General features: G+C 46.5%; 2 protein-coding genes across 4 annotated transcripts in view; one reads left to right on the top strand and one right to left on the bottom strand.

The window, feature by feature from the left end:
• Nucleotides 1–1,434, top strand: part of EBPL (EBP like) — a 29,469-nt gene extending 28,035 nt beyond the window's left edge. The window contains 1 exon segment of the mRNA NM_001205739.1: nt 776–1,434. Within this exon segment, the coding sequence (NP_001192668.1) occupies nt 776–1,016 (241 nt within the window). The 3' untranslated portion in view covers nt 1,017–1,434.
• Nucleotides 1,435–6,972: 5,538 nt separating this feature from the next.
• ARL11 (ADP ribosylation factor like GTPase 11) lies at nt 6,973–25,088 on the bottom strand. Of its 3 annotated transcripts, XM_015473767.3 has the most exons (4): nt 25,012–25,088; nt 24,504–24,584; nt 23,658–24,221; nt 6,973–7,820 (listed from the first exon to the last, which is right to left on the bottom strand). In XM_015473767.3, the coding sequence occupies exons 3-4, from the start codon at nt 24,201–24,203 to the stop codon at nt 7,785–7,787; spliced, it is 582 nt and encodes a 193-aa protein (XP_015329253.1). In that variant the 5' UTR covers nt 24,204–24,221; nt 24,504–24,584; nt 25,012–25,088; the 3' UTR covers nt 6,973–7,784. The 3 variants fall into 3 exon arrangements, with proteins under 3 accessions (XP_015329253.1, XP_059748009.1, NP_001179271.1); XM_059892026.1 differs by lacking the exon at nt 24,504–24,584; NM_001192342.1 differs by lacking the exon at nt 6,973–7,820 and having other exon boundaries at nt 23,219–24,221; nt 25,012–25,070.
• Nucleotides 25,089–25,413: the final 325 nt, after the last annotated feature.

The raw sequence follows: 25,413 nt of genomic DNA, 5'->3' as shown, positions 1-25,413 counted from the left end.
GGTCTGCCACGTTTACCCATGCGTTTGTTATTTCAAACACTTTCACACATATGCATGGCTGAATATGCACCAGGCGCAGTGCTTTATCTGCACATCTCATTTAATCTCCACAATATTATTCGAGGTGGTTGTCGTTTAGTCGCTACGTCATGTCCGACGCTACAGACCCCATGGACTGTAGCCCGCCAGGCCTCCTCTGTCTGTGGGATTTTCCAGGCCACAGGATTGGAGCGAGTTGCCATTCCCTCCTCCAGAGGATCTTCCCGACCCGGGGATCGAACCCCAGTCCCCTGCATTGTCAGGCGAATTTTTTACCACCGAGCCACCAGCGAAGCATTATTCAAGGAGGGGACTATTATTAGCCCTTTTCCAACAGGGGAGATTGGAGCTCATAGGTTCACATCCAGGTCTCTCTTTCGTGACTTCACTAAACTTTCCAAGATACCCACGAGACCTTCTTTAACTCCGAGCATAATCTAGAGAGGGCGCTGTTGCTTCTCCAAGGAAAGTGTTTCTTCGTCGTGTCCGACTCTTTGTGGCCCCATGGGCTGTAGCCCGCCAATTCCTCTGCCCGTGGGATTCTCCAGGCAAGAATACTGGAGTGGGTTGCCATTTTCTTCTCCAAAGGAAAGCATGGGTCTTCACCAGTGATCAACTTGCCCCATCAAGGGAGCTCCGTGCGAAACCTGAGTTCCCACTTCAGGGAGGTGTTCTGCTGTGGGAGATGATGTTGGTACAGCTGGCAGTTTCATCACTGTCTCTTTCTCTCTAACAGGCATTTCGTACAGATCACCCTGTGCGTGTGTGAATTGTATGGCGGGTGGATGACCTTCTGCCCAGACTGGCTTATGGGAAGCCCCAACCTCAACACCAACAGTTGGCTCTACTTTTGGGTCTATCTGGTATTTTTCAATGGTGTTTGGGTTCTGATCCCAGGACTGTTACTGTGGCAGTCATGGGTAGAACTCAAGAAAATGCATCACAAAGGATCTAATTCACGCAAAAAGTTTCAGTGAATTTTCAAAGTCATAAACACTGTCAGTTTGCTTTATGAGATTGAATCCTTTTTTTGTTGGGCCAAAATGTAACGCATTCCAGTCTGTGCTTTTCTTTTTCTGTTGTCATTTTGGAACAACCTAATTGATTTCAGTGGAATCAATTTCAAATGGACTGTAAGCTTGATGAGTTTTTGCTGCTGTTGTTTTTTCCAGTTAAATGGCAATACAGGGAACAGAATAAGTTTTAAACAGAATAAAACACATTTAATTATATCCTTTTATGGCTAACATTAATTGTTCTACATTAATAAAGCCAATTATCGTGAAATGCCATAGAGCATGTTATATTAATTTTTTATTTCAAAGAACTTGTTGTTGCTTCCACTTCTGATCTTCCCACCAGTCTTTTGGTTACTAAAGTGAAACCAGAAATGAAATGAATGCTTCTGTTTTGTGTTTGTACTGTATCAAATTTGTGAAGCCAACAAAAAAATGACAGTAGAAGGAGTTTATGAGTGGGTTAACTCCTCATGGGTGAACACTGGGGTTTCACTAACAGCTGATTAATTTATATCTGTTCTCTTGCAAGGAGGAAGATTTGAAATAGCTTACAAAAATACGATAAAAAGTAAATCAGGAAATAGGAACATAGGGAAAGTAAGAGTGAGAAATAAGATGAAGGTCAAGTTAATATGCAGAAAGGCATGCCATGACGCCGTGTGTCATTGACACAAGTGACACACGGATTTGACATTTACCTTCAGTACCAGGAGGGAAACACTACCGCAGGCTGTTGCAGGAAACACTTTTTTGGCAAATGTAGCAGTTCTGTCGGAGGTGGAGGGCGGGTACTCACCTTAACTCGTTCAGCACCTGCTTTTCTTAGAGCCTCATAGCTCACGGATGTGTTCTCTGCCTAGGAGGCTTGCCTGGCACATATGTACGCCGGGCACTGGCTCGGCCATTGTGGATGCTGTCACTCAGCTCAGCCTTCGTTCCGCCTCTGCCTAGGTTTCCCCTTATTGTGCAGAGAGCTGCAGTTATGGTCCTGGAGGCCAAATTGGTTTCACCTTTGGAGGTATTTGTGAGAGGTTTGAAGGGTGAAACATGGAGACCATTTTCAACTGTTCCTTTTCGTTGTTGTTTTTCTGTTTTCCGGTGACAGGGAATGTCCATGGAATTCTCCTGCTTAAAATACCTAGAGTAATCGCTGTTTTCTAGGCTTATATCTTGAATGATACTTGACTACGATATTTGTTGAATACTGAATGAATATGGGCAAGTATGCTTGAGGAATATTATATTAGCACATTAAAGACTTTAGAAGTTCTGCAGTAAAGAAGCGAGATTAATTTGTTAAGCCCAACTTTCCCCAACATATATCAGACCACTTTAACAAGTGGGATGGTGGTTTCATGGAACATCACGTAGGGGGAAGCTCTGAGTAACAGAGTCCAATTTTCGTGGGATTAAAAACAAACCAGTAAATAATTAAAGTACCATTTAAAAAAATGTCATTTGGTATAGCATTCTAATATTTAGAGGAAAACAGAAAGATATTCAAGTCTTACACAGAAAACAAAGACAACTATAAAACACTGAGAGAAGTTAAATAAGACCTAAATAAGCAAGAGAGATATGCCATGTTCATGGATTGGAAGGCTTAATATTGTAAAGAAGTCAGTTCTCCCCAAATTGATCTATAGATTTCCATGTAATCCCAATTAAAATCCCGACAGATTTATCTGTTTGCCATTTGTTAAATAAGTTGATTTTAAGATATTTTATGGCACTGCAAAGGGCCAAGAAGGCTAAGACAATGTTGTGAGAGCTCAGAGCCGGAGGACTCACTCTACTAGACATTAAGTCTTAGTATAAAGCTGCAGTAATTACGGCAATGTGGTGTTGGTACCGGAAAACCAGTGAGTAGACAGACCCATGAAGCAGACTAGAGAGACCAGAGACAGACCTTCCTGAATGGACTCTGGATTTAGGACGAAGGTACCACTGTAGAGCGATGGGGAAAGGATACTCTTTTCAGTAAATGGTGCCGGGTCAGTTGCATATCCATGTGGGGAATATGAATTTTGATCCTTACCTCACACCATGCATAATATCAACTCCAGGTGAATTGTTGATTTTAATATGAAAGGCAAATAATAAAGCTTCAAGAAGAAAAAATAGGAGAATATATCCTTTAAAAAGATCCAAAACCAGTGGTAAGTTTGACTACTTTAAAGTCAAGTGTTGATACTTTGGATTATCAAAATCCACCATTAAGAGAAAAAAAGGAAGCCAGAAGGTGGAAGACATTTGTAGTACATATAGCTGACAGAAGACCCATCCCAACAAGTAAATCAATTAGACAAAGACATGCAATTTAATAGAGAAAAGTTGATGAGATAATCTGACTAAATACTTCACAAAAGAGAAGGGATTTGGGGGAATGATAATTAAGGCCACAGGATGTTGCTGTGTGCTGCTGTGGTTGGTCACTCAGTCATGTCTGACTCTTTTCAGCCCCATGGACTGTAGGCCACCAGGCTCCTCTGTCCATGGGGATTCTCCAGGCCAGGATACTGGAATGGGTTGCCATGCCCTCCTCCAGGGGATCTTCCCAACCCAGGGATCAAACCCAGGTCTCCCACATTACAGGCACATTCTTTACCTACTGAGCTACCAGAGACCTGTTAAAATGGCTAAAAATGAAAAGACTGACAATGATGAGTGTTGGTGAAGACGCAGAACCACTGGACTTCTCATACCCTGCTGGTGGAATGTAAAGTGGAAAACTGTTTTGAAGTGAAACTGAACGTGTGCATGCCCTAAAACCCAGCTTAGGTATGCTTCACAGAAGTGCTTACTCTGTGCACCAGAACGGCAGCATCATTCATTATAACCCTAACCAGAACCAACCTAAATGAATAAACTGTGGTATATACATATAATGGACTGTAGGTACATACAGTGAAAATTCCAGTATGAAAACTTAACAACCTACTTCTCATAATAACATGGATGCATTGCACAAAAATAGTTATAAGTAAAAGAAGCCAGAGCAAGAGGGTACATATTGTATGATTCAATTTCTGTAAGCTTCAAAAGCAGATAAGTAGGGGAATTCCCTGGCGGTCCAGTTGGTTAGGATGCCTTGCTTTCACCGCTGAGCTGGAGGGTTCAGTTCCTGGTCAGGAACTAAGATCTCACAAACCACACAAGGAAAAAAGTATTAAGAAAAAAGTGTAAAAAAAAAAAGAAAAAAGTGTATACATGTCAATTCCCATCTCTATGTATAAAAGAAATAACTAATGAGAACAAAGAACTCTATCTACATAGAAGGAAATCCCAAAAAAGAGGGGATATATGTATGTATATAGCAGATTCACTCTGCTGTACAGCAAAAACTAACATTGTAAAGCAACTATATCCCAATAAAAATTAATTTTTAAAAAAATGGATAAAACTGTGGTGTTGGAAATCAGGACAGAGGTTGCCTCTGGGGAAGAGGGTGGAGATAGTGATGGGGAGAAGTCACGAAGGGGCTTCTCAGATGCTGGTAATGTTTTATATTTTTCATTTGAGTGGTTGTTATAATTTGTGATAGTTCATTCAGCTGTACCTGTATGAATGGTGTACTTTTCTCTATGTATGTTACACTTCAACTTAAAAAGTTTATTTGTTGAGATTACTGGTATAAAGACCTGAAAAATGTCTCTCCCAGGTCCTCGTGAAGAGAATGCTGTGTCCTTTACAGCAGTTTGAGAACGACTAGGGCTGTTCTAACAGTGTCCCCAACATGGCTGAAGGCAGGATGCCAGAGAGAGTCTGGATCAGCCTTTCTATGAGGGATTACTAGTTGTTTCCAGTACTTTGCTCTCTGCTGATCTGGCTCAAGCCACGGGTAAACAGAATAGAGAAAGATGGACGGGCTTACATATCATGCAGGCAGTCCTAAAAATACTGAGCTTTTGCTGAGTATTGGATGGGAGAGAAATGGAGGTTATAGACTCTGACAGGACCTTGGGGGACAGATACATTTTACTGCCAAGTAAGGACCTGAATCTTTCAGCCCTTCGGTGAATGGGAAGGATTGGTGTATCCCTATGAAGTCTGAACAGGTCACTGTGACAGGGAGCGAGGGGCAAGGTGACACAGGTAATACTGTATTTCATTAACTCTAAGATAGATATTTTCCACCCACATTTTAGAAATGAGAATGCATTTTACAGCTCATGTGTCATAATTGAGTTGGCCGTGTTTTTTGTTTCAAAAATATAATCATCTATAATTGATTGCATCTTGAAAGTGAAAGTCGCTCAGTCATGTCCGACTCTTTGCGACCCCATGGACTGTCCAGTCCATGGACTTCTCCAGGGCAGAATACTGGAGTGGGTAGCCATTCCCTTCTCCAGGGGATCTTCTCAACCCAGGGATCGAACCCAGGTCTCCCACATTGCAGGTGGATTCTTTATCAGCTGAGCCACCAGGGAAGCCTTATGGCATCTTAAAGTCAAATAAGTCACTACCTTCAAATTGTTCCTCTCTTCAAGTGTGAATATGTCCAACTACTTGGATTCAAATATGTCTTAAGTCTAAATTTGACTTCGGACCTTAGGAATCATTTACTCCAATATCTGCCCCACCCCGCAGCCCCGTTCCATCACATTTGTTCCCTAGGAGCTGGCCACAGAAGGCATATTTTGATGATTTGTCTATCAAATGATTTGCAATGAGTTATGAATTGCTTATATTAAAGGCAGCTAGATTCCTGCAAACCCTAACCCTAACCCTTTCTCAGTGTTTACACCATAAATTTCCTCTGCGCACTCTTCCTTTCCAAGTAATGCTGAGGCAAATATCAGCATAATCCATCCAAAATCAGAGTCTAAATGATGATGTTTTCTTGTATTTAATTATGTCAGTTCTACAATCCTAAAGTGCTAGCACTGAGGCTTTAGGAAAAGTCTACAGGCTGCAGCATTGTTCAGTCGCTGAATCATGTTCGACTCTTTGCAACCCCACGGACTGTAGCCCGCCAGGCTCCTCTGTCATCCACCATCTCTGAGATTGCTCACGTCCACGTCCATTGTGTCGGCGATGCTATGTCAGTTCAGTTCAGTTACTCAGTTGTGTCCGACTATTTGCAGCCCCATGGACTGCAGCACCCCATGGGGTCGCAGAGAGGCTATCTAACCATTTCATAAAACTTTGTCCAAAAAAGGCTTGACGGAAACCAAAATGCACAAAGTTTGGAGAAGAATCCTTTGTTTTCTTTCTTTTCAAAGTATTCTTAAAATCCATGTACCGTTGTTCATTATGAAAGCTTGGATCTAAAAATAATTTATAATGAGAATAATTGGATAAAGCTTTGAATGAGAAAGGTTAACTGTTGCTGTCCTTACTCTTGTAAAACTCCCTCAAGGTCAATAAACACCCTGGCAGGCCTCCTCTACTCACTGTCCTTTTAGAAACTCTACATCTTTCCCTTTCCACTGCCTTGACAGTCTGGCTGACCCAACATAACAAAACCACTGCTTCACTGTAGGATGCCGATTACATCCATTAATTCATATTAAGGTGCTGGTGACTGATAGTGGTTGGATGTATCATCCTTCCCAGATGTTTTTGCATTAAAAAAAATACAATTGATCCATGCCTGTTGATAAAAATGGCAAATCCAGATAAGCAAAAAGAAAAATAACCCCCAGTATCATCAGACAGAATCGCTATTACAAATTTAGTTTCCATTTCTCAAGCTGTTGCCTGTGCATGTATTAACATAGGTGGGAGAGGATACTTTTAACATGTGAAGAAGGGTTTTAACCTCCCCGCTCCCTTCCTCTCTCTCTCTTGCCCCAGATTTATCATCCAGGAACTAGCAGTATACTATACTTGTCCACACAGAACCAACTGGATAGAATTACAGAACATGCCCCCATCCGTGAGAAATTCATGCGCTCACAGAGGCTGATAGGTAGCAGTTATCATTTATTTTTGGAAACCAGTTTCCTTAGATGTTTATGTCCACACAGATCAAGTTGACATCTTAAAATATTGGATTGGCCACCTCCCAACTCTTCAAGGGAGGGATCAAGTGTGCTGAGCGTGCTGCAGTGCTGGGTTTTAGGTGTTTAATCCCTTCCCCTTTGGAAGCCTCTCTCAGTCCCCCAGTCAGAAGAGGAGGACTCTGCATACTTGTAGCCCTTGTCTGTGTCACTTAAGTGGCCTCGTATTGTTTTGTTATTTTTGATATCCACCTTCCCAGCTGCACATGGGCCCTTCAAGGCCACGCTTAGAATCTTAGAATCATATATTGTTTAAAGGGGCCTTGAGCGGGGAGTAGGGGAGGATGAATTGGGCGATTGGGATTGACATTTATACTCTTCTATATATAAAATAGATGACTGATGAGAACCTACTATGTGGCATGGGCAACTCTACTCAATGTTCTGTGGTCACCAAATGGGAAGGAAATCTAAAAAATGGATGTGTGTATATATGTGTGTGTGTGTGTGTGTATAACTGAATCACTTTGTTGTACAGCAGAATCTAACACAACATTGTAAAGCAACTATACTCCAATAAAAATGTTTTAAAAGGGGGGTGGGGCCTGGGTAGGTTCAGTTCACACACAAGGAAACTAAGGCTCAGAGAGGTTGGATAACCTGCCCAAGTCCACATAGCTTTTTAGTGAACTAGAACCTAGGTCACTTAAAAGTACTTTTAGGGACTTCCCTGGGAGTCCATTGGTTAAGTCTTCACCTTCTGATGCAGTGGGTGCAGGTTTTATCCTGGGCCTGGAGCTAAGATTCCATGGGCCTCCTAGAAAACATAAAATGAAGCAATTTTGTAACAAGTTCAACAAAGACTTAAAAGATGCTCCACATCAAATAAGTACTTTTTCAAGTCCAACCTGTTAGACATGTTGCTGGAAGCCTGCAAGCTATGAAAACCGTTTAGCTGTGTGGATTTTTTTTTTTAAACATTTCCAAATTTTAGTCCCAGTTTTTTTTTTTAATTTAATTTTATTTTTTAACTTTACAATATTGTATTGGTTTTGCCATACAAAACCAAATGAATCTGCCACAGGTATACACGTGTTCCCCATCTTGAACCTTCCTCCCTCCTCCCTCCCCATACCATCCCTCTGGGTCGTCCCAGTGCACCAGCCCCAAGCATCCAGTATCGTGCATCGAACCTGGACTGGTGACTCGTTTCATATATGATATACATATTTCAGTGCCTTTCTCCCAAATCATCCCACCCTCTGGATTTTTTAATGGTCAAAAAAATTCAACCTCAGTACATTTTTGATCATCTGGGTCTATTCCTTATACTTGAGGAGCCTCTCAATTTCATTGTTCTGTGTTTTTAGTTAAAAAAATAAGTATTTTGTCTTGGCCTCTCGTTTTCTGATTTGCTGTTTTGTGCTGAAAGGAACCATGCACAGATTTTTGGCATTTCTTGGTTACATTCTGGGAGTCGGACTGCTTTTGGTCCCAGGGCTGCTGGAGGTGGGGTTGGTGCGATCTAATCACTAAGAACTGGAAGCAGGGTCTCACTCAATTGGGTCGCAGGAATTGGGTGGGTCTCATGTGCGTCTGAGCGCCCACAATTTGAACTGTCTTGGTAAAGTCATTGCCTGTAGGGAGACGGGACTGCAAGTTCATGCTCCCTGCAACAGCGACATCTGGCGGCCGTGGGGTAATTTGAGAGGCTGATGCGTGGGTTCTGACGGGATGCCCTGATTGTATTTATTAATAGTAAAGCAATTGTCACTGTGGAAGCCACTGCCCTTTCCCAGGGAACCCCGTTTCCTCCCATGACACGCCCACCTCTAACCACCCCACACCCAGGACGCACCTGCAGCAGCTTCCTGCCTCCGGGGCCCCTCTCCTCCTAGCCCCACTGACTGCCTGGGTGCGAAGAAGTGGACCTGGGCCATCTGGCAAGGGTCAGCCGCCTGCGGCCATGGTAGGCCAGGCCTGGCCTGCATTCTGGAGCTTGAAGGCCAGTGATTTACTGCCCGCTTGGGCATCAGGTGGCTGGGGTATTTTTAGTGTCCCACTCTGGAAAGTGTCAGTAGTTCACTGGCCCGAAGTTCTGTGTAGAAAGGGTTCCGTGATCATGATTGAAATCTGTACACTCTAATCCTGCCTGCCTTCTTTTGTTGTCGTTCAGTCGCTCAGTCGTGTCCGACTCTGCGACCCCATGCACTGCAGCACGCCAGGCTTCCCTGTCCTTCACCATCTCCCGGAGCCTGCTCAAGCTCATGTCCATTGAGTCGGTGATGCCGTCCAACCATCTCATCCTCTGTCGTCCCCTTCTCCTGCCCTCAATCTTTCCCAGCATCAGGGTCTTTTCCAATGAGTTGGCTCTTCGCATCAGGTGGCCAAAGTATTGGAGCTTCAGCATCAGTCCTTCCAATGAATATTCAGGGTTGATTTCCTTAAGGATGGACTGGTTTGATTTCCGTGCAATCCAAGGGACTCTCAAGAGTCTTCTCCAACACCACAGTTCTTGCTTTAGAGCCTGGCTATTCCTGTCATCATATTAAGGGCTTTGAGATGTCCTGCAGTGGAGAAACTGTGTAATTCCATTAAACCTAGCACCTCCCAAGCTTGTTGGACCATGGAACCCTCTTTTCAGGCCAACAGCTCTTCACAGCCTTCAGAACTGGTGGTTTACAGATCCCAGCTTGGGGAGCGCTGGCCCACATGCCACAGCCACGTCGTGAGAGCTGTCAGCTGCCTTGACTCGTGGCTGCATCCGCACCCCAGATGGCATCTCCTTGGACGCCAGTTGCTCCCAAAAGTGAACCTGAGCTCATCGTGAGTCAGCCCCGCCTGGACCATTGCCCCAGTCCTAATCCCGCTCCGCCCTAGCTCTCCACCACCTCCCAGCCTGCCTGGTAGCTGAACCATTGGGAGGCAGCAGGGGAGAGAGGGGCCCCCCACGCCTCCACATCTGTTGCAGTCCTCTTCCTCGTGTCCCCCTCCCCGCCCCCGCCCCAGAGCAGCACCCAGAGGGCGCTGCTTGCTTTGAGGCCAGAGCTCCTTAGACAGCAGTCTTGCTTTTTCTTGCTTTCTGCCTTCCGAGTCCTCATCCTGTGTTCCCCAACATCTGCTGGGAACGCCCTGGGCCTGGGAAAGAAAGTGAAAGTGTTAGTTGCTCAGTCACAGCTGACTCTTTGTGACCCCATGGACTGTAGCCCGCCAGGCTCCTCTGTCCATGGGGATTTTCCAGGCAGGAATACTGGAGTGGGTTGCCATTCCCTTCTCCAGGGGATCTTCCCCACCCAGGGATCAAACCTGGTTCTCCTGTACTGTGGGCAGATTCTTTACTGTCTGAGCCACCAGGGGAGCCCCTGGGCCTGTGAGGAGCCTTTTATTAAGTGACTCAGTCCCACAGTCCTGACTTGGAAGACTTCAGCCCTGGCCACCCTGGCTGGCCATTCTGAGAATGTATTACCCCCCCCTTTTTTTTTTCCATTAAATCCAAGCAAGATGTGAACCACAGCCTTTGAATCTGTGAACTGGTCCTTTATCCCTGGTTTCCCTCCTCTTTACATCCCCAGACCCCCACGTTTTTGGTTGAGTCCCTCCCATTGGCAGTCCCATTCCAAGCAGAGATGGTTCTTCAGGAAGAGCGAAGGTGGTCTGAGTGTGGTTAAATCCCAGGGGTCCTGCCAGCTGAGGTGCATGCCCCCTCTGCTGCGTGCTGTCTTCCTCCTCTCTGATTTGATCAACATTGTATACGAATCTCTGTTTTAAGTCCGTTCTGGGATCTCTGGCTTCCAGAACCCATCGCCTGCTCTCCATTCTTAACTAAAACCTATTCTCAGCATAGTATCTAATCTGTATGTTCACATTAAGTTAGAATCAACTGAACACCCACAAGATGGAAGAGAGTTTTATGGCCAGGCACTCCTCCTGGGAGCACCAAGGAATCTTAAGAATTCCAAAAAGCAGTTTCACACAAAACTGAGAAGTAGCCATTATCACTGCATCTTCCCTCTCAACATCCATATGCCCTGGGCGTGACCACGTTTATGTCAGACTGTCCTCTGTAAAAATGTCAAAGCACATGCCAAGTTTGTAGGACATTTGTCATCCACCACCCCTGTCTGAGGTTAGTTCTTTTCTTAGCTCGTAAATGATTCAAGACTCAAGCTCTTTTTATGATTTGACCTTGGGATACTACCCTTGAGCATTATTTTATAAACCAGTGAAATCATGGTATAAAACTATAGATAGGTGGTTTCCAACATTTAGTGCCTGTATTAGTCACCCAGCACCTCGGGGCAAAAACACACAGCAATCTTCTTAGTGGCATGCAGTGGTAAGCGTTTGTCTTCGGAGCCCTGTGGGGGACCAGGATCTGGCTGATCCCGACTGGCCTCAGCTGGCCGTCTCTGCTTGGGCTGCAGTGGCTTCAGGTCTCTGGACTACTTAGTAGGTTTTTGTTTGTTTCAAAATTATTTTATCTTTGGCTGTGCTGGGTCTTTGTTGCTATGCTTAGGCTTTTTGCCAGTTGCAGTGAGCAAGGGGTACTTTCTGGCTGTGGTGCGAGAGTTTTCTCATTGCGGTGGCTTCTCTTGATGCAGAGCATGGGCTTAGGAGGGCGCAGGCTTAGGAGTTGTGGTCCATGGGCTTAGTTGCCCCTTGTCATGTGGGATCCTCCCAGAGCAGGGATCGAAGCCACGTCCCCTGCGTTGGCAGGTGGACTCTTAACCACCAGGGAAGTCCTTGGCGGTTTTGCTCTCCATGCCTCTCCTCCTCTCCTCCTCGGACAGCAGGCTAGCTGAAGCTTGTTCTTCTGATGGCAGAGTCAGCAGAGGGAAACCCCCACGTGCAAACACTATTCAAACCCCTGCTTGTGTCTATCTGCTGACAGCCCATTGGCCAAAGAAAGTCACATGGCCAACCCCAGTGTCGACAAAGGACACTCCATCCACGATGAAGCCATAGCAAACGTGTGGATGGAGAAAGGAGTGAAGAGTCGGGGCCAAAAATACCACCATGCTCACCGCTGGCACACAAGAAAACGATTAAGGGCTTCTTCGGCCAGTTGCTGCTAGCAGCATTTTGTTGCAAAGGTGCTTCAAGGAGCCCAGCCAGTCCTGAGAAACTTCTGGAGGTTAAACAGCTCACAGGCTCCCTGTGGTCAGAGAACCAGGTGACCACCCTGCTTAATCCAAGTCAGCTTCTGGTGGGAGAGGGCAGCCCCGGAGGGCAGATGAGGAGGGAGCGGTCAGCAGAGGTGTAGAGAACAGAGCAGACAACCAAAGAACTCTTCCATAGCTCAAGGGTGTGAACCTGAATGCTCTGAGGCATTGAAAAGCAGAGGAAAGCAGAGGGCAGAGCCTTTGGGCCAGCCAGGTGAAGGTCAGCGCTAGCTGAAATCTGGACAAGAAGGAATACCAAATAGGCAGGGTTAAGACCCTTACTCGAGCCCTACAGTTAGTTGGGTTTAGATGCTTAAATTAAGTGGCTGACTTCATTTTTGGGGGCTCCAAAATCACTGCAGATGGTGATTGCAGCCATGAAACTAAAAGACACTTACTCCTTGGAAGGAAAGTTATGACCAACCTAGAGAGCATATTCAAAAGCAGAGACATTACTTTGTCAACAAAGGTCCATCTAGTCAAGACTATGGTTTTTCCAGTAGTCATGTATGGATGTGAGAGTTGGACTACAAAGAAAGCTGAGTGCCGAAGAATTGATGCTTTTGAACTGTGGTGTTGGAGGAGACTCTTGAGAGTCCCTTGGACTGCAAGGAGATCCAACCAGTCCATTCTGAAGGAGATCAGCCCTGGGATTTCTTTGGAAGGAATGATGCTAAAGCTGAAACTCCAATACTTTGGCCACCTCATGCGAAGAGTTAACTCATTGGAAAAGACCCTGATGCTGGGAGGGATTGGGGGCAGGAGGAGAAGGGGACGGCAGAGGATGAGATGGCTGGATGGCATCACTGACTCGATGGACATGAGTTTAAGTAAACTCCGGGAGTTGGTGATTGACAGGGAAGCCTGGCGTGCTGCAGTCCATGGGGTCGCAAAGAGTTGGACATGACTGAGCGACTGAACTGAACTGAAACAAAGTTATCCGTGATGTTCTGGTTGCTCTTGCCTTATTTAGTATTTAAAATTTAGTTTTCATTTTTATAAAAATCATACAGGTGTCTAATTTAAGAAGTGAAATAAAACCCAGAGGCCTATAATGGAAAACAGCAGTCTCCTGCTTGGGGCTTCCCTAGTGGCTCAGACAGTAAAGAATCTGCCTGCAATGCAGGAGACCGGGGTTCGATACCTGGGTTGGGAAGCTCCCCTAGAAGAGGGCATGGCAACCCACTCCAGTATTCTTGCCTGGAGAATCCCATGGACAGAGGAGCCTGGCGGGCTGCCGTCCATGGGGTTGCAGATAGTCGCACATGACTGAGCCTCTAACACACACAGTCTCCCAACCAAGTCTTAATTACTTCTCCCCAGAAGCAGCTGTTTTAGCTGTGTCTTGTCATATTTTCTCTCTATTTTCCCCCAAATTTATGTTGCTGTTCCTTGATTTTTCAACCTTACACATCATCTGTTTTCCTACCTTGGAAGAGAATTATTTAACCCTCTCACACTCTCCCCCATGCTCCACCCACACACATATTTTCCTTCCTCCATCCTCCCAGTAGAGCCATTTTGGTTAAATGAACATTTTAGTACTTATATTATTATGACTTCCGTTGAGTATACTATATTTCCTTATGGTGCAACTTTTGTTTCCCCCAGAGGTTTTTTTTTTTTTTTTTGGTCTGTTTGCTTGGTTTTCTCTTGATAAATGCTTATCAATAATACAGCCCTAAACTGTCAGAGCTGCAGATTTCACTGATGCGATCGAATAGATAAGAGGAGGCCGTTGGGTTTTTTGGTAGGTTTATCTGCAACATCCTTCTGGGAACCACGCATTCTCTTGTTTCCCTCTATACTAATTGCTCTGGAGGCGGGCACAGAGCTGGTCTCTCAAAACTCCTCTGCTTCCCTCTGGTGGTGAATCTCACAGTGCCTGCATCCCTGATCTTCATTCAGGTTATTCTCTTGAAGGAGCGTGACAACCAGTACCCTTCCAATAAAAGACGCACGCATTCTCGTTTTTCTGAAAATGACATTCTGTCCTCATAAGTGATTGATAGCTTGATTGGGTGTAAAATTCTAGGGGGAGATAATTTTCCCTCAGAATGTTTTAACTTTCCATTTTGAAATAATTTTCAACTTAACAGTAAATTGCGTAAACATTACAGAGTTCTAGCTAACGCCTTTACCCAGCTTCCCCTGATTCTAAGATCTTACACAGCCAGGATGCACGCAGAAGTCTACATCAAAAGAAAAAAGAGGCAACTAAGCAATTAACTTCAGTCCACTATGGTAACAAAGTGGCAGACTGTGGATCTCACCAGTTTTTCCAATAATGTCGTTTTATTTTCCAGGATCCAATCTAGGACCTCACGTTATACTGAGTTGCTACATCTTCTTAGTCTCCTCCATCTGAACCAGTCCTCAGTCTGTCTCTTTCATGATCTTAACAATTTTGAAGAATACTGGTCAATTATTTTATAAAATGTCCCTCGGTTTGGATTTTTCTGATGTTTTATCATGATTCGGTTGAGCTTATGGACTTTGGGCTGAGAATGCCACCGAGACGACGTGCCTGTCTTCCTGCCTCATGTCAGGGCTCTGTGCTGATGCTATACTCACTACTCAGGATGCCCACCTTCATCACTTGGCTAAGTAGTTCATGCTAGGCTTCTCATTCTCATTATTATTTTTCCTTTTATAGTTAGTAAAAATATTGGTAGACATTCTCGAAGATAACACAAATATCCTGCTTGTCCTCAAAGTTTCACTTATCAAATTTTAGCACCCACTGGTGAATCTTACCTATAAATAGTTATTAATATAATGTACTTAATAGTAGTTTTCTATTTGCCTCATTCCTCTTACAGTCATTAATGAAATTCTGTTGTAAGATGAAGCTGTTCCTTCTCCTCCATGCATTTAGTCATTCATTCAGTTATCTGTCTCAGCATGCACTCAACAATATTTCTTTGATCCTGGGGGTTATCATACCACTTTATTGTTCAAATTGCCCTCTGAATATTGAAGGCTTTGTTCCATTATCCTTCCGGTTTCAGTATTGCTGTTAAGTTTAATGCTATTCTGGTTCTTGACCTTTAGAATGTGGCCTGTCTTTTTTAGGATGTTCTGAAATTGAACAGTATTGTGCTCATGTTTATAGCAAGCATTTGTATCGGGCAACTCCTTAGACTTTTTCAAGCTGGAAACTCATGTGTTCTGAAAAATGTTCTTGTTTTATTTATCTGATAATTCACCCCTCTGCTTTCTCATTCTCTCTGAGTTTTCTGGGACATCATTATCCCGATGCTAAACTTTGAGACTAATCCCCTAGTTTTCTTATGTTTTATTTCCCAATTTTTCCTCCTTTATCTTTTTGTTCTACTTTTTAGGAGATTTCTACTTCTACTCTGTCTTCCAACTTTGTATTGGATTTTCAGTGTAGATTTCCAAGAGCGCTTTCTTGGTTTCTAAATTTTTATTTATAGCCATCTTGCTTCATGGATGTGAGATCTTCTCATATTTCTAAGGAGATTTATCATTTGGGGGAAGTTTTCTTTTACTTCCTGCAATGATCTCTCTCTCCTCTTTCCTCTGAGTTTTTTCCTTTCTCTCTCTCATACTGGAGACTTTTTCTCAGATGTCCTGTCGTCCTTTATTATCTGTTCTATTTGAGTAAGGCATTATCACTTCTTCCCACTGGAGCGATCCATCACTCACTGCCTTCAGCAAGAGATGGAGCTTTGCTTCCCCAGTAGTGAGATAATCAAATGCTGTCCCCTGATGAGATGCAGCATGAAGTAGAGAATGTCACCTCCCTGTGTCACCAAAAACATCTGATCTGAATCTCATCGCACCTTTAGACCTGACTTCACCTGACAGCATTTACAAGTGATACGGGGACCAATTAAATGATACACGACACAGTCAGACACATCAGCTCTGAGACGCTTCTTTAATGAATGACCTGGTCCCTTCAAAATATCACCATCGTGGGGCAAACAAATGGAAGGAGGGCTGTTCTAGGAAGGAGAATAAAGAGACATAATAACCAGATGCAATGATATTCTAGGGACAGTGTGGGAAATTTGAATATGGATTGAATATCAGAATGTATTTGGGAACTATTTGAAATTTTCTCAGGTGTGATAATGCATGTGGGTTAGAGCTGATGAGATCCTTATTCTTTGAATAGAGATACTGAAATACATATAGGTGAAATACAATGTCTGCAGTCATTTTCAAATGGTTCAGAAATATACTATATGTACATACCTTTATCTAAAGATGAAGCAAATATGCCAAGGTGTTAGCAATTGTAGTACTTAAGAGGTGGGCATATGGGTGTTCATTATAGTATTTTTTTTTCAGCTTTTCTGTATGTTTACATTTTCCATAATAAAAATGTAGGTGGAGGAAAGAGAAAGATACCAGAAAGCTTCCAGAAGCTCGTGTGAGTCCTGGCTCATGGGAGGCAGGGCTGATCAACTGGTGAGCCAGCTGGTTCATCCGGGGACCTTCAGATGCCAGTGCTGTATCTTCTCTCCAGCCAGCCAGTTCCGAGAGAGGGGCTCCCAGTTCCCACCTCCCTGTGTAAACCTCGCTGCCAGCCCCTGGGAGCTGGAAGCGGGAGGGTCCAGGCAGCCTCACTGGTCCATTCACACACTTTCAAGGAATTTTTGAATAGATGTCTCATCTCATCCTCAACTGGTAACACCTCCAGAGAATAAACTGAAAGCATCCAGTTGTCCAGACTGAATAAAATAGCAAAGGAGGCTGAGGATATGTCTCTCCATACAGACTTTCCACAAATTATGTTTCCTTTGTTGCTTCATGAGAGCCCAAGTCCTGAGATGTCCTGGGGTTTGTGTCAGAAGGACTTGCTTGTGTGAGGCTGTGTAGACCAAGGTTTCTGGGCCACACTTCTGCAGAGGTTCAACTTCTGCTGTGTGACCTGGGACAAGTTGTTTAACCTCTCTGTGCCTCATCCCCCAAATCAGGCTGGAAACTCTCACATTGTTGGGGGATTATGTAGGTTAATACACCTTCAACACTTAGACCAGGGCAGTACAGAGTGAGTCCTTCTACTGAACACACACATACACATATGTACATACATCCCAACCCCCAGCAACTTATATTTCCACTTTCTTTGGTCTGTGAATCACTTTCTATCTTCTGTAATCTTAGTGCTACCTCAAGCCTGCCAGATTTGCTTCTGCTTTCTTTGTCCCTGTGGGCTTTGGCGTTTAAAAGAAAAATCCCTTTATTTTCCCTCCTGTCAGGTATGGGGAGACGGTAGAGTCACGTGTCTATGCATTTCACAGCGTGGAACCACAAGTCTCAACAGCTTGCTTGCTTTCTCTGTCTCTCCTGAAGCAGCGCCCCCAGGTAGTACATTCGTCATAGTCTGGCCTGAGCTCAGAGTGTAGCAGGCAGAGCCGGGGGAGCAAATGCCAGGCTTCTTACTCAGGTGTCGATCCAGCTCCTAAAGTTCTGTCTCGAAAACGCTGAGAAGCGCCTCGGGATGAACCTGCTGGTTGCATGTCCCATGAGCTCCTTTCTGAAATCCCCTGAGTCACCAACACTGACTGAGGGGAAGGAAGGGTGTGTGATGGGTCCACCCCGGAGCTTGTGTAAAAACCTCGTGACCCGTGGCTGTGACAGAACCTGACAGCCAGCCAGCTGCTCCGCTCCACCGCCCAGAGCTCCTGATTCCTGGGGATCACCTGATCGACCCAGAGAACTCAATCTTGTCTTCAAAGTGGTAGAAAGGGGCACCTCTGCACATGACTTCCTTGAAGAGTTTGGAATGCTGGTTTAATAGAATTTCTCCCCAGGCAGGATAGTTGTTGTTAAGTCACTAAGTCATATCCGACTCTTTGCAACCCCATGGACTGCAGCACGCCAGGCTTCCCTGTCCTTCACTGTCTCCCAGAGTTTGTGCAAACTCGTGTCCATTGAGTCGGTGATGTTAACTAACCATCTCATCCTCTGTCACCCCCTTCTTCTCCTGCCTTTAATCTTTCCCAGCCTCGGACTTTTCAAATGAGTTTGCTCTTCTCATCAGGTGGCCAAAGGATTAGGCCCACAGAATTTTGATCTTTTTCTGCTTGGGTCATGACGTTGTCCTTTTACACACAGAAGCCCTGCTCAAAGTGTACGATGTGCTAAGTTGCTTCAGTCATGTCCAACTCTTTGCAACCCTCTGAACTGTAGCCCACCAGGCTCCTCTGTCCTTGGGATTCTCCAGGCAAGAGCACTGGAATGGGTTGCCATGCCCTCCTCCAGGGGGTCTCCCTCCCACTCACTCAGGGACTCTCCCATCTTGGCTCAGCCTCTGCCACGAGAGGCGTGGCCTGAACAGTCTCATCATTCCTGCTGTCTGACTTGCATTTGTCTGTCTGCGGGGGCGGGGGCTTCTGTGTGGGGCCCCACTGGTCTTGAGTTGCATCAGGTGGGCTCTGAAGCAAGACAAGTCTTTATAGAAGTAACTGCACCGCATGACCTGAGGTTGCAGCTGGGACGCTGCGGGTAATGGAGGATGAGAAGGAAGGCAAGATCCCGGCTCACCCATGTGCTCAGAAGGGGGGCCTGGCCCACTTTAGAGGACACAGCTGCCCCAAGCCCCCACAGGAGGAGGTGAGTGCAGAGATCCTTGAGGATGGACAGCCCCAACCTTAAAACTCAGCAGAACCAAACCAAAACCCAACTCCCATGGTTTGTAACTTTCACTGAAGGATCGCTTCTGTCCAAGAGGGGAGGCAGAAACATCTTCAGAATCTGAGTCAGAGGGGCTCCCCTGACGACTCATTGGTAAAGAATCCACCTGTCAGTGCAGGAGACATGGGTTCGATCCCTGGCCTGGGAAGATCCCTCCTGTCTCGGAGCAACGAAGCCACAACTGTTGAGCCTGTGCTCTAGAGCCCACGATCCATAACTAGAGAAGCCACTGCAATGAGAAGCCCGTGCACCGCAACCAGAGAGTAACCCCTGCTCACCACAACTGGAGAGAAGCCTGCGCAGCAAGGAAGACCCAGCACAGCCTAAATAAACGTAAAAATCAGTGAGTCAGAGAGGGAGAAGCTCAACCCATATTCAAAGAGGTAATCGGCTCTCCAACGTGAAATAAATCTCACTGTATACAGTGTTTGCAGAAAGAAAAAGTTCATTTTATATAAGAAGGCAATAGACATGTGCTTTTCAGCCACATCAGCTCCTGCACCTCCTTACTCCTGCTCATGGGTTAATGGAAGGCAGGTGGATCTTAAAGGTGTGGGTGATTTGAAACACGCAAAATACCTCTCCCATAAGGAGAATACCTTTTAAACAACAAAATAAAACAGAAGGTACAATTTGTTTTTTCCTAAGGTTCCCTGTGTTGTAGCTCTGTGGTGTAAGTACATGTATATACCCATATGTGTATCTGAGCAGAAGAGCAGGAGGGAAGCCCCTCTGTCTGCCCTCTCCACGTCCCTGGTGGGCTCCGGCCTGACTTGGGAGGGGAGCCAAAGGCTGAGGCCATCCGACTGGCCACACTGCCCCACCTTCCAGTTGCCAGCAGCCAGGAGAGTAGAATTCCCAGTCCTACCGGCAAGATTCTAAAGGAAGAGGGGGTTCCACCCTCCCTCCAGACCCGCCATGGTTGGAATGGAAGCAGGGGGAAAGATGGGAAACCTGGAGAAGGCAAAGCCAGCCACCACCTGTGTGCCTTAGGCCATCCTGCTCTCCTCTCAGCCTTTTCTGGGACCCTGGCAGGTGCCTAACAACATGGCAGATGTTTTCCACTATGGAGTCATAAGTGTTGAGTAAACTGTAGTCAGAAAAAATGTTTTAATGTAGCCTATCATTGAACATTAAAAAAAGAGAGAGAGAAATCCAGGTGGTAGAAGTGAAGGGGAAAAACCATAGCCAAAGCAGTTAAGTGAAGCCTGGAGTCCAAGAGCATCTTAGAGAAGCCAAACCGAGATTCTAGGGACTGGGCTGCAGTCGTAGCATCTGCATGGGGATGGGAGATGTGGCCTCACTCTTGTTTGGAGGGGAGAAAATTTTGCTCTGAGATCAACAGAAAAGCAAGAGCATTAAAGTGGCACCCCCCTCTTAAAAGGGGATTAGAAAAGTCTGCTCACCAGCTCAGCCAGGCATGTGAAAGCAGATGGTCTTATCTTGGGATATGAATGCAAAGAAAAACAGTCGTCTGTCAGAAACTTCATCTCTGGGGCCTGGCTTATGAATTAGTAGAGTTCAGATTTCTACTGCCTGGGAGGTCTGTGAGCCCCAAGCGGAGAAACTAACATAATATCTGGTCTCAAACAATCAAAAGCCCCAGCATCTAGTAGACAGCTGATGGGAAACCCCTCTGTGTAGAAACCCTGTCACAACCCAGAGCACAAGGCAGTCACACGGGAAAAGCACACCCTGCTGAAGATGAGCTCACCATGAAAAAGGACAAATCACGTGAGGAGATGAGCTTCCATGAACAGAAACCAGCAGATACCTCCAGGGGGTCCTGGGTGTCCCAGGGTCTGCAGATAATAACAGTGTGAACAGAGCTATAAACACATTCAGACCCAGCAGAGCCCAGCGGTTCTGACCCCTTCACAACCTGCTCCTCCCGTGTCCACCTTCTCAGTTCATTTCAATCCCACCTGCCACATAGGCTCAAAACCTTGAATGTCTTCGAGTTCTTCCTCTCTCAGCCTTTTCTCTTAAAAGTGGCTCTCAGTGTTCTTGTCTTCCTCTCCTCTCCTCTGTGACTGTGACAGGCACCCACCGGGTTTCCCTGCCTCTCCATTCCCAGTGTTCCCACTTCTCTTTGTTTCACCCCTACACTGCCACTAAATTAGCCTCTTAAATGGAAGCCGGACAGTTTCACTTCTCTGAGACCAACTCCTGATGATGAAAGTCTAAGCCTTCTCATGTGTGTGTGTTAGTCACTCAGTCATGTCCAGCTCTTGGCGACTCCCTGGACTGTAGCCCATCAGGCTCCTCTGTCCATGGAATTCTCCAGGCAAGAATACTGGAGTGGGTTGCCATTTCCTTCTCCAGGGGATTTTCCCGACCCAGGGATGGAACCTGGCTCTCCCACATTGCAGGTAGATTCTTTACCATCTGAACCACCAGAGAAGCCTTCTCAACTTGGATCTGAAATTTCTCTCCATTAAAAAAACAATAATAACATGTATTCATTTATTTGGCTGTGCCAGGTCATCGTTTCAGCATGTGGGATCTAGTTCCCTGACCAGGGATCGAACCTGGGCCCCCTGCATTGGGAGTGTGGAGACTTGGCCACTGGACCACCAGGGAAGTCCCTCCTTTTGGTTTTGTTTCCTTTTATAATACATACCACCTCTCACCCCCAACCTCCTGTTTCTGTTTTGTTTTGGGTTTTTTTTGGCTTATTCCTCATGCCTCCAAACAATCTCTTTCCTCTGATTAGACTGCTCCCCCATCTCATCTGCTAATCAAATGTCAACCTTGGCTTAAACCTCCTAGAAGCACAATGTCATGGAAGAACGCAGGCATCATCAAGGGCTGGAACATCTGGTTCAAATTCCAAAAGTGTCACTTAAGAGCCGTGCCTCAAGCAAGTCACAACCTCTCCGAGCCTCAGTGTCTAATTCTATAAAATGGGAAGGATACCTACTTGGCAGAATTGGGAGAGTTAGAGATCATCTCTTGTAAGGGACTGAGCACAGAACTGGCCCCAGCACATGCACAGTAAACTCCCATCCTCACCTTTTCATGGGAATCATGTCCTCTGCTTCCCCACCCAGAGCTCCCTGAGCCTGGAGACCTTGTTCCCTTTCTCTTTGCATCTTTGTACTTTCCTGTGTCCAACACAGGAAGTCTTGAAACACATCAACTGGCAAGAGGTAGAAAAAGCCAGGCACATCTAAGCTGCTGTTAGAAGGGGAGACTTTGGGTAGAGAGGCCTCTCAGACATCAGAGGGGTGTCGAGGGCCAGTTGTCACATGTCATTCCACAGAGGGCAGAGCCACCGTCAGGAGCTCTTAGGAGGCTGATGGAACCCAAGAGGGAAAGAATATCCAACATTTAGAGCTGTTTAACATGAGAGCCGGTACCAAATGGAAGCAGCTTGCTATTAAAAAACTCAGATTATAGGAAGTATTCCTGGGTTGGATGAAGGATAAGACCAGATTGGTGCTTCTTACCTTAGGGAGTCACAGGTGCCTTTGAAAATCTAATGAAAGTTTCTGATCTTTTTGGAAATAATTTCAGGAGCTTCATGGATCCTAGGTAAAGATCACCCCCCCGAGGACCCTTCTAGGATGCTATGTTCAACTTCCTCTTTCCCTGTAAATAGGGAGAGGTACACTGCTGCTCTTCATATCTTCAGAATTCACGCCTCCCATCTGGAGACCCTGCTTCATATCTAAAACTCATTGCCTTTTGCCACTAATTCCATGCTCGACATATTTTTGATTAAGTGAATGAATAAATGGATGAATGAAACTGATTAATCTGATCTTTAAGGGAATCTATACATGACAAGGAGAAGAAAGAGAAGGAAAACAGAAGGAAAACAACGAAGGGTTCTGGAAAAAGACCAGCACAGGATAACAAAAAGGTGGAGAAGGGCTGTGCATCCATGCATTCACGTTCAGTCGCTTCAGTCATGTCTGACTCTTTGCGACCCTATGGACTGTAGCCCGTCGGGCTCCTCTGTCCATGGGATTCTCCAGGCAAGAATACTTGAGTGGGTTGTCACGCCCTCCTCCAGAGAATGACTAGTCAAGGTCAGAGAAGGTGATTGATCTTGGAAGGTCTGAACTCCCAGCCTCTGTCCAGGGCTGAGTGCCCCAGCCAGCTTCTAACCCGAGGTCCTTTGGAAGCAGGCTTGACTCTGCTGGCCCTGACTGCTTGCGATTTAGGGGCTACTAAGGACAATCACTCATAAGATCGTGAACATGTCCAAGTCTGATATTCTGATCTGATTTTGAAATCTCTTTCCCTCTGTGAATTTAGGTCTTAATTATTCGGCAGCCACTGGTTCTGTTATTATAGTTTCTCAGTTCACACGTGGTAATGATGAGTTACTAAACGAATTATGTTGAGGTTTTTTTTTTTTTTTTTCTTTGTTGTCGTTTAGTCGGTAAGTCATGTCCGATTCTCTTGTGAGCCCATGGACTGTAGCCCGCCAGGCTCCTCTGTCCACAGGATTCTCCAGGCAAGAATACTGGAGTGGGTTGCCACTCCCTTCTCCAGGGGATCTTCACGACCCAGGGATCAAACCCATGTCTCCTGCGTTGCAGGCAGATTCTTTGCTGCTGAACCACCTGGAACACTTAGAGTATCATTATTCCAAGAGTAGCTGATTCGCAACATAAACACCGGTGACAATAAGTCCCAAGACTTAAATATTGTGTCTGAGCCTAGGAGGGTTCCTTGTTTGATAAACAGAACTTGAGGTTCTCTCCAGGATTAGCTGGTGTTCCAGTCTGTAAGAGCAGAGAAGACAGGCTGCTCTGCCCGGATCGAGGCTCTCAGGTCTCCCGACGGCCGCCCCCTGCACTCACCTGGAGACTCCGGGGGCTGCGGTAGCTCAGGAGACGCCTCAGGCTCCCCAGGGCCTCGGGCAGCCCCTCGCCGGTGAGGGCACTGCAGGCCCGCAGCTGCCAGCAGAGTCCCGGGAACCTCTGCAGGCCTAGCCTGTTTCGGATCTCGGGCAGCGGCAGGGCGTGGGGTGCCTCGTGCTTGTTGGCCAGCACCAGGAGAGGGACGCCGTCCAGGTGGGGGTCCTCCAGGACCTCCGTGAGCTCAGCCACTGCCTCGGGCAAGCGGGCCTCGTCTGTGCTGTCCAGCACAAACACGAGGACGGCCGTGCCCTCCAGGTAGTCCTTCCAGCTGGCCCTGAGTGGGCTCTGCCCCCCGACATCCCAGAGGGTGAGGCATGCCTGCCCGGGGGCCTCGAGGGGCTCCACGTTGAAACCCACGGTGGGCAGGGTGTCCACCAGCTGGTGGCCCTTCAGTTTGTACAGGAGCGTGGTCTTGCCGGCCGAGTCCAGGCCCATCATCACCACCTGGGCTTCCACCCTGTGGCTTCGGGAACTCACAGACCCCATGGGGGCCACTGCCAGACCCTAGGGGCGAAAGGCCAGGTGCAGTCGTCAGAAGGAACACAAATCCGTGTGGGCCATGGGAGAAGGGCTTCTACACCCAAGGTAATGTCCACAGTGTCATCTTTCAAACCCAGGGAAGTAGGGCTGTGTGAGTCAGCATCAGCTGACCTATCTCTGGGGATCGGGGGGAGGGGTACCTGCTGCAGAGAAGAGACCAGGGTCTCCCCCTGAAGACATGGAACGTCAGCTCCCATTCCTATGTAGTTAAGGCAAGGAGGCACAACCCACTTCTGTTAGACAAACCTGGTTGAGTAGAAGTGACTGAAGGATGTCTTCGATTCTTGCTGGTCCGTGGCTTCGAGCCTCTGGTGTCCACCTGGAAGCCTAAACCCCAAGGGGAAGTTATCTCGGGGCCAGTGCACTGAGAAAAGTGGGCAGGGGGCTGGTGGTGACTTCTGCAGCCTTTGGAACCACTGCGCCCCCGCCCCACCCAGGACCAGGCTGCCACCCCATTAAAAGTGCCTATTTATAAATCCTGCTGACTGCAGGCAAAGGAACCGGTCAGAGCAAAGTGGTTTCCTCCAGTGGCTTACCCACATAAATTACCTACAGAACATTACACACGTTTTTGAAGAATCTCAAGTGTTAAGACCAAGACCTGTCCCCACCTTAAGTCCCAGGAAACCTTGGCTGGAACAGGGGAAGGGACATCTCAGGCCCAGGAATAGATTTCAGCTGCCCCGTGGAGGAAAATGAGATGACCTCAGTTCAATCCCCAGGCCAGGGGTAGAAGCGTTAAAATGACAATTACCTCAGAGTTACTAGGCTGCCCCTCTGTGTGGTCCTCCCAGGGCAGCTGCTTTCAGTCCTGAGAGGCTAGTATAGTGTGAGAGGATGGGCCGGTTCCCCTTTTTCTTCTTCCTTCCCCTGGGGGGCGGGGGCGGGGCCGGCTCTGAGCCCCTCCCCCGACGCCGGGGCTCCCAGGAGCTTGGCACCCTGGGCGCCGCCAGGATGCCCTCTGCCCTTCAGCTCTGCCCTAGGAGCCCCGGCGCAGCTCCCGGGTCTCTGCAGCTCAGACTCCGTAGGCAGGAGGGCGGGCGCCTGGCTTGGAACCGGGTCGTGTTCAGCTGCTTCTCTCCTGCTCCTCCTCTCAGGATCTCAGATCCCCTCCAAGCAGAAAGCTGAGAACTGGACCTTTTCTTTCAGCTCATGC

The sequence above is a fragment of the Bos taurus genome, chromosome 12, assembly GCF_002263795.3.
Source record: "Bos taurus isolate L1 Dominette 01449 registration number 42190680 breed Hereford chromosome 12, ARS-UCD2.0, whole genome shotgun sequence".
NCBI lineage: Eukaryota > Metazoa > Chordata > Mammalia > Artiodactyla > Bovidae > Bos > Bos taurus.
The sequence above is the reverse complement of the archived record's forward strand: the minus strand, read 5'-3'. Positions and strand labels throughout refer to the sequence as shown.